The sequence below is a fragment of the Nerophis lumbriciformis genome, linkage group LG03, assembly GCF_033978685.3.
Source record: "Nerophis lumbriciformis linkage group LG03, RoL_Nlum_v2.1, whole genome shotgun sequence".
Lineage (NCBI taxonomy): Eukaryota > Metazoa > Chordata > Actinopteri > Syngnathiformes > Syngnathidae > Nerophis > Nerophis lumbriciformis.
In genome coordinates, this window is record NC_084550.2 from 29,283,945 (window position 1) to 29,295,951 (window position 12,007).

Genomic DNA, 12,007 nt, shown 5'->3' on the forward strand with positions numbered 1-12,007 from the left:
AGTGGGAATATGTCGAACAGACAACCGTAATATGTCAAGTGTGGGAGCACATTCAGTATGTTGTAAAAAAACTGAAACTTTTACTGGGATTTTATTATAGAAACAAGTCTTGCTTTTCTTTTACTGTGAAACAGAAATTGGTGGAAACAACCTTTTGACCTGTTATTGACTATGAAGATGTGTTGTACATGAATGCTACTGCTGCTTGTCTCCACATGCTGGATAGTGTGTACCACCAACTTACTCACCATTGTGTGTTATACTCAATGGTTAACTTACTCACCATTGTGTGTTGTACTCAATGGTTAAAGGGGAACATTATCACCAGACCTATGTAAGCGTCAATATATACCTTGATGTTGCAGAAAAAAGACCATATATTTTTTTAACCGATTTCCGAACTCTAAATGGGTGAATTTTGGCGAATTAAACGCCTTTCTATTATTCGCTCTAAGAGCGATGACGTGTGACGTCACATCGGGAAGCAATCCGCCATTTTCTCAAACACCGAGTCAAATCAGCTCTGTTATCTTCCGTTTTTTCGACTGTTTTCCGTACCTTGGAGACATCATGCCTCGTCGGTGTGTTGTCGGAGGGTGTAACAACACGAACAGGAACGGATTCAAGTTGCACCAGTGGCCCAAAGATGCGAAAGTGGCAAGAAATTGGACGTTTGTTCCGCACACTTTACCGACCAAAGCTATGCTACGACAGAGATGGCAAGAATGTGTGGATATCCTGCGACACTCAAAGCAGATGCATTTCCAACGATAAAGTCAAAGAAATCTGCCGCCAGACCCCCATTGAATCTGCCGGAGTGTGTGAGCAATTCAGGGACAAAGGACCTCGGTAGCACGGCAAGCAATGGCGGCAGTTTGTTCCCGCAGACGAGCGAGCTAAACCCCCTGGATGTCTTGGCTCACACCGTCCCTTATGCCACCGAAGATGATCAAGAGAAGAATACCAACCCTAGCTTCCCTGGCCTGCTGACATCAACTCCAAAACTGGACAGATCAGCTTTCAGGAAAAGAGAGCGGATGAGGGTATGTCTACAGAATATATTAATTGATGAAGATTGGGCTGTCTGCACTCTCAAAGTGCATGTTGTTGCCAAATGTATTTCATATGCTGTAAACCTAGTTCATAGTTGTTAGTTTCCTTTAATGCCAAACAAACACATACCAATCGTTGGTTAGAAGGCGATCGCCGAATTCGTCCTCGCTTTCTCCCGTGTCGCTGGCTGTCGTGTCGTTTTCGTCGGTTTCGCTTGCATACGGTTCAAACAGATATGGCTCAATAGCTTCAGTTTCTTCTTCAATTTAGTTTTCGCTACCTGCCTGCACACTACAACCATCCGTTTCAATACATGCGTAATCTGTTGAATCGCTTAAGCCGCTGAAATCCGAGTCTGAATCCGAGCTAATGTCGCTATAGCTTGCTGTTCTATGCGCCATGTTTGTTTGTGTTGGCATCACTATGTGACGTCACAGGAAAATGGACGGGTGTATATAACGATGGTTAAAATCAGGCACTTTGAAGCTTTTTTTAGGGATATTGCGTGATGGGTAAAATTTTGAAAAAAACTTCGAAAAATAAAATAAGCCACTGGGAACTGATTTTTAATGGTTTTAACCCTTCTGAAATTGTGATAATGTTCCCCTTTAACTTACTCACCATTGTGTGTTATACTCAATGGTTAACTTACTCACCATTGTGTGTTAAACTCAATGGTTAACTTACTCACCATTGTGTGTTATACTCAATGGTTAACTTACTCACCATTGTGTGTTATACTCATTGGTTAACTTACTCACCATTGTGTGTTATACTCATTGGTTAACTGGACATCTTTATGTGCTGGACGCCTCAATCATTGGTATGTTTTTATCTACAAAACCATTCTGGGTATCACTCCATCTTATCTGTCTTGTATTTTTAACCAAGAAACAAGGAAGTCACAATCTTCATTCAATGAATGTTCTGCAATTTGTCCTCCCCAAAGTAAGAAGTGAACTGGGCAAGAAAGCATTTAGGTTTTCAGCAGCGAAGGCTTGGAATAACCTACAATGGAATCTTCAACTTCAAACCCTTGTTACGTTGAATGAGTTTAAAGCTTCTGTGAAAGAATTGCAGTCTACCTTGTCTGTATGCACTTGTGTCATGTCAGCAAGTTTTAATGTTGTAAATGTCATGTTTTATGTGTTTTTTGCTGCTGCCCTCTTGGCCAGGTCTCCCTTGGAAAAGAGATCTAGATATGTCACATGTTAAATATTAACTGTCAGTTTACTGTACTGTGCCAACTGTACTACTATAGGAGTACATATTTTCTATTGTTTCATTGAAAATAAAACAGCAAAGTCCATTTGGCTGTCATCTCTTTTAATTATGAGACACAATTGTGTCAAAGTCATGATTTTTTTTTATTTCATGCTTGAAGTAAGAAATGATGACTTTAAAAAAGTAGTTTTATACTTGTGAGTGTTGATGACACATCTTTGCAACACTTGATATTCTAGTTTCAAGCATGTTTTACTCAATATAGGTCATCAAATCTCAGCAACAAGCTGTAATATCTTACTGAAATAATTTAGAACACTTAAAACAAGTAAAACACTAACATAAAATCTGCTTAGTGAGAAGAATTATCTTATCAGACAGAAAATAAGCAAATATCACCCTTATTTGACATACCGTATTTTTCGGACTATAAGTGGCAGTTTTTTTCATAGTTTGGCCGGGGGTGCGACTTATACTCAGGAGCGACTTATGTGTGAAATGATGAACACATTAGCGTAAAATATCAAATAATATTATTGATCTCATTCACGTAAGAGACTAGACGTATAAGATTTCATGGGATTTAGCGATTAGGAGTGACAGATTGTTTGGTAAACGTATAGCATGTTCTATATGTTATAGTTATTTGAATGACTCTTACCATAATATGTTATGTTAATATACCAGTTGGTTATTTATGCCTCATATAACGTACACTTATTCAGCCTCTTTATTTATTTTAAATTGCCTTTCAATTGTCTATTCTTGCTGTTGGCTTTTGTCAAATAAATTTCCCCAAAAAATGCGACTTATACTCCAGTGCGACTTATATATGTTTTTTTCCTTCTTTATTATGCATTTTCGGCTGGTGCGCCTTATACTCCAGTGCGACTTATACTCCGAAAAATACGGTATTTCATCTTACTTACATTTCACTTTTTGCAGTGCAGATATTAAAAAAGGCCATATTGCCCAGCCCTAATCACAGTTAACCAATGTAGTTGTTTCCCCATATTTCCGCACAATAACCCAGATATCTTCCAAATCTCTGTGTTTGTGCCATTTTGGAATGATTAACTGAGTAAGAGACAAAATGGCTAAATATTGAAGTCGTGTCCTACCCGCATCTTCTCTCTCTCGTCATTGAGCGCTTGCTGCAGCTCCTTCAGTTCCCGGTCTTGATGTTCCACTCGCAGCTTGTAGCGCAGAGCTTCTCCCTCACAGGCCTCACCTCGGGCCACAGCGATCTCCTTCTCCTTGCGCACGTACCTGTGGTGTGCACACACCTGTCAAACCTCCTCTGCGCTGAGGGAAGATGCCGTGTGAGTACCTGAGTATTTGTCGTATCTGCTCCAGGGTGGTGTCTTCTTCACTGAAAGACACGTCCAGCGTCTGAGGCTGCTGCTGCTGCTGCTGGCGACTCTTGGCGGCCATCTCGTCCATCTGTTGGTGCAGGAGAGAGTTCTGCTTGACCAGCTCCTCACAGCGACGACTCTGACTGGATAGTTCATCCTGAAGGAAATGGAATATTTATTTGCTGAGAATTAGGGTGAGATGTTGTCATCTCTGCCACCTTCAGCTGTTTGTCCAAGGCGGTTGAAGTGGACGTCTTCTCTTGCAAGAGAGTGTTGGCCTTCTTCAGTTGCTCCTCCACATCTCTCTTCTGTGCTGCCTCTTGTTGAGAGGTTTTCTTCAACTCCTTCAGGGCCTCCACGTCAGCGGCATGGAGCATCAGTTCCCGCTCGTACTTAGCTTGAGCCTCACCAGCTTGCTTAGTCTGGTATAAAAGGGAAAACACAAACAAGAACTAATGCACGGTGGACCGTTTATGTTGACTGACATAAGCAGTTGTCCACGTAATCTAAATAGAAAGTGAAATGAGTCATTGTGTGCATACTCTCCTGTGACTTGGTCCAAAGACATATTGAGAATAGACTATAACAGAAAGTCCTAACTTTTTGACTTGGGGGTCACTTTGGGCTAAAACATTTGGCCTAATGTATGTAAAGTAACACATACAGTGCCCTCCAAAAGTATTGGAACACTGAGTCCAATTCGTTTATTTTTGTTGTAGACTGAAAACATTTGGGGTTGACATCAAAAGATGAATATGGGACAAGAGATCAACATTTCAGCTTCCAGGTATTTACATCTGGATCTGATACACAACTTAGAAGATATCACCTTTTGTTTGAACCTACCCATTTTTCAGGAGAGCAAAAGTATTGTAACATGTGACTGACAGGTGTGTTTTGTTGCCCAGGTGTCTCCAAATTACATTGATTATTCAAACAATAAATAGCACTGAATGTCTGAGCTCAATTTCAGATTGGGTAGGATAGGTTTTGCCTGTGCAGAATGCATTTAGAGGTGGAACCAACATGAAAACCAAAGAGCTGTCTATGGGTGAAAAAGAAGCAATTGTGAATCTGAGAGAAGATGGACAATCAATCAGAGCCATTGCACAAACATTGGCCATAGCCAGTACAACCATTCGGAATGTCCTGAAGAAGAAAGAAACCACTGGTGTACTAAGCAACAGACGTGGAACAGGTAGACCAAGGAAAACATCAGCACTTGATGACAGAAACATTGTGAGAGCTATAAAGAACAACCGTTAGTGACATCAGCAACAACCTCCAGAGGGCATGAGTGAAGGTATCACAATCTAATGTTGGCAGAAGACTTTATCAACAGAAGTACAGAGGCTACACCAGAAGATGCAAACCACTCACTAGCAAGAAGAATAGGAAGGCCAGGCTGGAAATTGCCAAAAGGTACAGAGATGAGCCTCAAAAAGTCTGGAAAAAGTTTTATGGGACTGATGAGACAAAGATTAACTTCTTTCAAAGTGATGGAAAGGCGAACGTTTGGAGAAAGAAAGGATCTGCTCATGATCCCAAACATACAAGCTCATCTGTGAAGCATAATGTCATGGCTTGGGCTTGCTTCTTCTGGGACCTCATCTTCATTGATGATGTAACACATGATGGCAGCAGCAAAATGAACTCAGACGTCTACAGAAACATTTTGTCTGCTAATTTAAAGAAAGATGCAACCAAACTGATAGGGAGATCCTTAATCATGCAGCAAGATAACGACTAAAACAACAAAGGAATTGATCAGGGGCAAGAAGTGGAAGGTTTTAGACTGGCCAAGTCAGTCTCCAGACTTAAACCCAATAGAGAATGCATTTTACCTGCTGAAGAGGAGACTGAAGGGAGTAACCCCCCAAAACAAACAACAACTGAAAGAGGCTGCAGTGAAAGCCTGGAAAAGCATCACAAAAGAAGAATGCAAAGGTTTGGTGATGTCAATGGCTCACAGGCTTGATGCAAAGGATTTGCAACTAAATATTAAGTCTTATTCATTTTAATCTATTTTAAGTTTACCGGTATATGTTCCAATACTTTTGCTCACCTAAAAATGTTGTGTTCCATTACAAATAATGCTATCTTCTAAGTTGTGTATCAGATTCCGATGCAAATACCTGGAAATGAAAGCTGAAATGTTGATCTCTTGCCTCATATTCATCTTTTGATGTCAAACCCAAATGTTTTCAGTCTACAACAAAAATAAAGGAACTGGCCTCACTGTTCCAATACTTTTGGAGGGCACTGTACATACAAATATGTATATACTGTGGTGGTCAATCATTTCTACAACTCTTATTTTTTTTGTGATGTAGTGATTGGAGCACATACTTGTTGGTCACAAAAAACATTCATGAAGTTTGCTTCTTTTATGAATTTATTAGGGCTCTACTGAAAATGTGAGGGTCAAAAGTATACATACAGCAATGTTAATATTTGCTTACATGTCCCTTGGCAAGTTTACCTGCAATAAGGCGCTTTCGGTAGCCATCCACAAGCTTCTGCTTGACCACTTGACCACTAAATTGCTGCACTTCAGCTAAATGTGTCGCTTTTCTGACATGGACTTGTTTCTTCAGCATTGTCCACACCTTTAAAGGCCTACTGAAACCCACTACTACCGACCATGCAGTCTGATAGTTTATATATCAATGATGAAATCTTAACATTGCAACACACGCCAATACGGCCGGGTTAACTTATAAAGTGCAATTTTAAATTTCCTGCGAAACTTCCGGTTGAAAACGTCTAGGTATGATGAGGTATGCGCGTGACGTCGATGGTTGAAACGGAAGTATTAAAACGCCATTGTATCCAATACAAAAAGCTCAGTTTTCATCGCAAAATTCCACAGTATTCTGGACATCTGTGTTGGTGAATCTTTTGCAATTTGTTTAATGAACAATGGAGACTGCAAAGAAGAAAGCGTAGATGCGATCGGTGTATTAGCGTCTGGCTACAGCAACACAACCAGGAGGACTTTGACTTGGATAGCAGACGCGCTATCCGAGCCGCCGACCGCATCGATGATTGGGTGAAGTCCTTCGCCGCTCCGTCGATCGCTGGAACACAGGTGAGCTTCGGTATTGATGAGCAGATGAGGGTTGGCGTAGGTGGGGAGCTAATGTTTTTATCATAGCTCTGTCGAGGTCCGTAGCTAAGTTAGATTCTATGGCGTCGTTAGCAACAGCATTGTTAAGCTTCGCCAGGCTGGAAAGCATTAACCGTGTAATTACAGGTCCATGGTTTAATAGTATTGTTGATTTTCTGTCTATCCTTCCAGTCAGGGGTTTATTTCTTTTGTTTCTATCTGCAGTTAAGCCCGATGCTATCACGTTAGCTCCGTAGCTAAAGTGCTTCACCGATGTATTGTCGTGGAGATAAAAGTCACTGTGAATGTCCATTTCGCGTTCTCGACTCTCATTTTCAAGAGGATATAGTATCCGAGGTGGTTTAAAATACAAAATAGAAAAAGGAGAGAGTGTGGAATCCAATGAGCTCTTGTACCTAAGTTACGGTCAGAGCGAAAAAAGATGCGTCCTGCACTGCACTCTAATCCTTCACTCTCACGTTCCTCATCCACGAATCTTTCATCCTGGCTCAAATTAATGGGGTAATCGTCGCTTTCTCGATCCCAATCGTTCTCGCTGCTGGTGTAAACAATGGGAAAATGTGAAGAGACTTTCAACTTGTGACGTCACGCTACTTCCGGTACAGGTAGGGCTTTTTTTTTATCAGCGACCAAAAGTTGCGAACTTTATCGTCGTTGTTCTATACTAAATCCTTTCAGCAAAAATATGGCAATATCGCAAAATGATCAAGTATGACACAGAATGGATCTGCTATCCCCGTTTAAATAAAAACATTTCATTTCAGTAGGCCTTTAAGTCAGGACTTTGGGAAGGCCATTCTAAAACCTTCATTCTAGCCTGATTTAGCCATTCTTTTACCACTTTTGTGGTCATTGTCCTGTTGGGACACCCAACTGCGCCCAAGACCCAACCTCCGGGCTGATGATTTTAACTTGTCCTGAAGAATTTGGAACTAATCCTCCTTTTTCATTATCCCATTTAAAGCAGCAGTTCCATTGTGGCAATTTTTCCAGTTCAACAAACAACTTCGGTTTTTTTGTCCTGATTAAGAGGAATTATTTGACAGTTGAAGTGGGTTGAAAAGTAGTTGCCAGAAAAAAGGGTGGAAATAGGGCTTTGCAAAAAATGGAATTCTGGAAAATCCTGGAATTTTTTTGAACTTGGAAAAATGATAGTTTGAATGTCCAGGATGAGTGGAATGTGTTGAATGTGGAATGGTTAGAATGGGTTGAAAAATGTGGAAATTAAGCAACTTGGAAAAATGTCCCATTCATTTTGAATGGGGAAAAATGTCCCTGAAAACTGGGAATTCTTGGAAATCCAGGAATTTTAAAAAATTGTTGGAGAGCACACAATTTTAAAAATGTTGAATATTTTGGAGTTGGAACGGTTTGAATTGGATGAAAAATTGTGGAACTTTGGAAAATGTCCCATTTCATGGAATTTCATGAAAATGTGTGAATTTTGGGAAAATTGGGAATTTTTTCTAGAAAATGTTAAAAGACTTGAATTTGGAGCTAATCCTCCCTTTTCATAGTCCCATTTAAAGCAGCAGTTCCATTGGCAGCAAAACAGGCCCAGAGCATAATACTACCACCACCATGCTTGACAGTAGGAATGGTGTTCCTGGGATTAAAGGCCTCACCTTTTCTCCTCCAAACATATTGCTGGGTATTGTGGCCAAACAGCTCCATTTTTGTTTCATCTGACCACAGAACTTTCCTCCAGAAGGTCTTATCTTTGTCCATGTGATGCTAGAATTAAGGTTTTTCCCAAAGTCCTGACTTAAAGGTGTGGACAATGCTGAAGAAACAAGTCCATGTCAGAAAAGCAACACATTTAGCTGAAGTGCAGCAATTTAGTGGTCAAGTGGTCAAGCAGAAGCTTGTGGATGGCTACCAAAAGCGCCTTATTGCAGGTAAACTTGCCAAGGGACATGTAAGCAAATATTAACATTGCTGTATGTATACTTTTGACCCTCACATTTTCAGTAGAGCCCTAATAAATTCATAAAAGCAGCAAACTTCATGAATGTTTTTTGTGACCAACAAGTATGTGCTCTAATCACTACATCACAAAAAAATAAGAGTTGTAGAAATGATTGACAGCCATGACATGATGTTCTTTACAGGACTTTATGTGAGTGAGTGTTACCTGCAGCAGACTCTCCTGTATGGCTTGCTGCTCCACTGTGACAGCTTTAGCAGCTCTCTCCAGCGCCTCCTGCTGCTCTGCCTGACATGCCTTCAGTCTGCGCTGCAACTCATTCACCTGAGACGGAGGAGAAGGTTCAACGTTTTAAAAAGGAAACATTTCAACGTCAATGCAATCAGAAAATAAGCAGGTAAAGAATCTACAAAGACAACTGTATAATAAATAATACTATGGCACTTTTTTAAAGTGATTGAAATAACACATCAAAATAGATGTAGCTTTTAAAGCACACTAATCAGTCAGATAACTTCAACTTCACTTCTTGGCTTTCAGTGCATGAGCAGTGTACACTTTGCAGTATTGCTTTTCTAACCTGTAACGTGTTTTATTCTGAGTATACCCAAGTAGGGGTGTAACGGTACGTGCATTTGTATTGAAGCGTTTCGGTACGGGGGTTTCGCTTCGGTTCGGAGGTGTACCGAACAAGTTTCCACACGGACATATTAAGTAGCCGCCTCCGCTTCCTTCTGCCTCTGTCTCTGTCAGTCCTCTACACACACCCAGCATTGTCCCACCCACACAACCATCTGATTGGTTACATACAGAGCGTTAACAGCCAATCAGCAGTGCGTATTCAGAGCGCATGTAGTCAGTGCTTAGTGTTTAGCAGGTAATCATCAGTCAGCGGACTCTCCCCAAATGATAATAAACACCTCCCAGTCAACTACTAGTAACATCACTATGAGCCCGTTGACCTTCTAGAAATATAAACTGCAGCTCAGCTCGCTCGCAGTCCTGGCTTGAGGTGAAGGCTAATTCGCTTTTAGCTTAACGTTAGCTCATTTTGCGGTGTGTGTGTGTGTGTTACGGACAGCAAAGCCCTGTCTGTCTGTTATTTCACTTGACCTTTCTCTGTGTTGATTGAGCTGTGTTGAAGCAGCAAAAAAGGACATTATGTTAAATGAAGAGTTTCTGTCTCTGATAGTTGATATAATAATGTAAGTGCATCATTAAGCCTACATGAACTCCATGGTGTTCAGGGATGAATAGTCTCTCCTATTGCTATTGTACTATTTTTTCAGCTATAGTTACATTAATCATTAGTAATGCAGCAGCCTAGTTTTGAATGGCAGGGTCCCTGCTATCACATGTTGATAAAAATATAACATTTACATAATAAATCAACTCCAGGCTTCCCAAATGCTGTAATAAATTAACTAAGCATGATGAGTTGACTTGAAACTGTTTAATGTTGCACTTTTTATATGTAGAAGAAAAGTTGTGTCATTTTATTTAATCTGAGCAACAACTTGAGGCAGTTTAATGTTGATTAACGTGGGCAGAATTATTATAGTGTTCCCAATGTTGAAAGGATAAAGCCATTGTTTACAAATTTGGTAAATAAATAACTGTTGTTGTTTTCTTACTGTACCAAAAATGAACCGAACCGTGACCTCTAAACCGAGGTACGTACCGAACCAACATTTTTGTGTATCGTTACACCCCTACCAATAATACATTGCAAGAATCAGTTTAAATCATGTTGAATCAAGAATCAATTCTGAATTGAATAGTCAGCGATCGAATCCGTTAGACACGCAAAGATTCACACCCCTACTCTTCAGAAAACTGCTGAAAATAAGCCTGCTAATGTTTCAGTTTTCAAGCAGCAAAGCTCTTCTCCTACTTCCCCACAGGTGTGCACCAGGTGCCACAACACAGGTGTGCACCAGGTGCCACAACACAGGTGTACACCAGGTGCCACAACACAGGTGTACACCAGGTGCCACAACACAGGTGTACACCAGGTGCCACAACACAGCTGTACACCAGGTGCCACAACACAGGTGTACACCAGGTGCCACAACACAGGTGAACACCAGGTGCCACAACACATGTGAACACCAGGTGCCACAACACAGGTGTACACCAGGTGCCACAACACAGGTGTACACCAGGTGCCACAACACAGGTGTACACCAGGTGCCACAACACAGGTGAACACCAGGTGCCACAACACAGGTGTACACCAGGTGCCACAACACAGGTGTACACCAGGTGCCACAACACAGGTTTACACCAGGTGCCACCAAGCCTACTTGTTTCTCCACCGTGTCCAAGGCCTTTCTCCCATCATCTTGCTCTTGTTCACTCTTTTTCTCTGCCTCCAATATTCTCTTCTCCAGTTGCTTCTGGATCTCTTCAGACTCCTTCAGCCTCATCTCCAGAGGAGAGCGTAGCTGAGGGAAGCAAGTGGAACAAATGGTCAATGTGCGTGTCCCAAGTAGAACAAATGGTCAATGTGCGTGTCCCAAGTAGAACAAATGGTCAATGTGCGTGTCCCAAGTGGAACAAATGGTCAATGTGCGTGTCCAAGTAGAACAAATGGTCAATGTGCGTGTCCAAAGTGGAACAAATGGTCAATGTGCGTGTCCAAGTAGAACAAATGGTCAATGTGCGTGTCCCAATAGAACAAATGGTCAATGTGCGTGTCCCAAGTAGAACAAATGGTCAATCTGCATGTCCCAAGTAGAACAAATGGTCAATGTGCGTGTCCAAATAGAACAAATGGTCAATGTGCGTGTCCCAAGTAGAACAAATGGTCAAAGTGCGTGTCCCAAGTAGAACAAATGGTCAATGTGCGTGTCCAAGTAGAACAAATGGTCAATGTGCGTGTCCCAAGTAGAACAAATGGTTAATGTGCGTGTCCCAAGTAGAACAAATGGTCAATGTGCGTGTCCCAAGTAGAACAAATGGTCAATGTGCGTGTCCCAAGTAGAACAAATGGTCAATGTGTGTGTCCCAAGTGGAACAAACGGTCAAAGTCCGTGTCCCAAGTAGAACAAATGGTCAAAGTGCGTGTCCCAAGTAGAACAAATGGTCAATGTGCGTGTCCCAAGTGGAACAAATGGTCAAGGTGCGTGTCCAAGTAGAACAAATGGTCAAGGTGCGTGTCCCAAGTAGAACAAATGGTCAATGTGCGTGTCCAAGTAGAACAAATGGTCAATGTGCTTGTCCAAGTAGAACAAATGGTCAATGTGCGTGTCCAAGTAGAACAAATGGTCAATGTGCGTGTCCCAAGTAGAACAAATGGTCAATGTGTGTGTCCCA

The 12,007-nt window shown here is 41.4% G+C and overlaps 1 protein-coding gene across 2 annotated transcripts in view; it reads right to left on the reverse strand.

The window, feature by feature from the left end:
- The window catches only part of LOC133582515 (nucleoprotein TPR-like), a 113,177-nt gene that overhangs the window by 65,853 nt on the left and 35,317 nt on the right, over positions 1-12,007 (reverse strand). For both annotated transcript variants that reach the window (XM_061936565.2, XM_061936564.2), the window contains exons 23-27: positions 10,996-11,136; positions 8,897-9,013; positions 3,851-4,054; positions 3,608-3,789; positions 3,399-3,546 (exon numbers count right to left, since the gene is read on the reverse strand). In XM_061936565.2, coding sequence (XP_061792549.1) covers positions 3,399-3,546; positions 3,608-3,789; positions 3,851-4,054; positions 8,897-9,013; positions 10,996-11,136 — 792 coding nt within the window. The remainder of the gene's footprint in view (positions 1-3,398; positions 3,547-3,607; positions 3,790-3,850; positions 4,055-8,896; positions 9,014-10,995; positions 11,137-12,007) is intronic.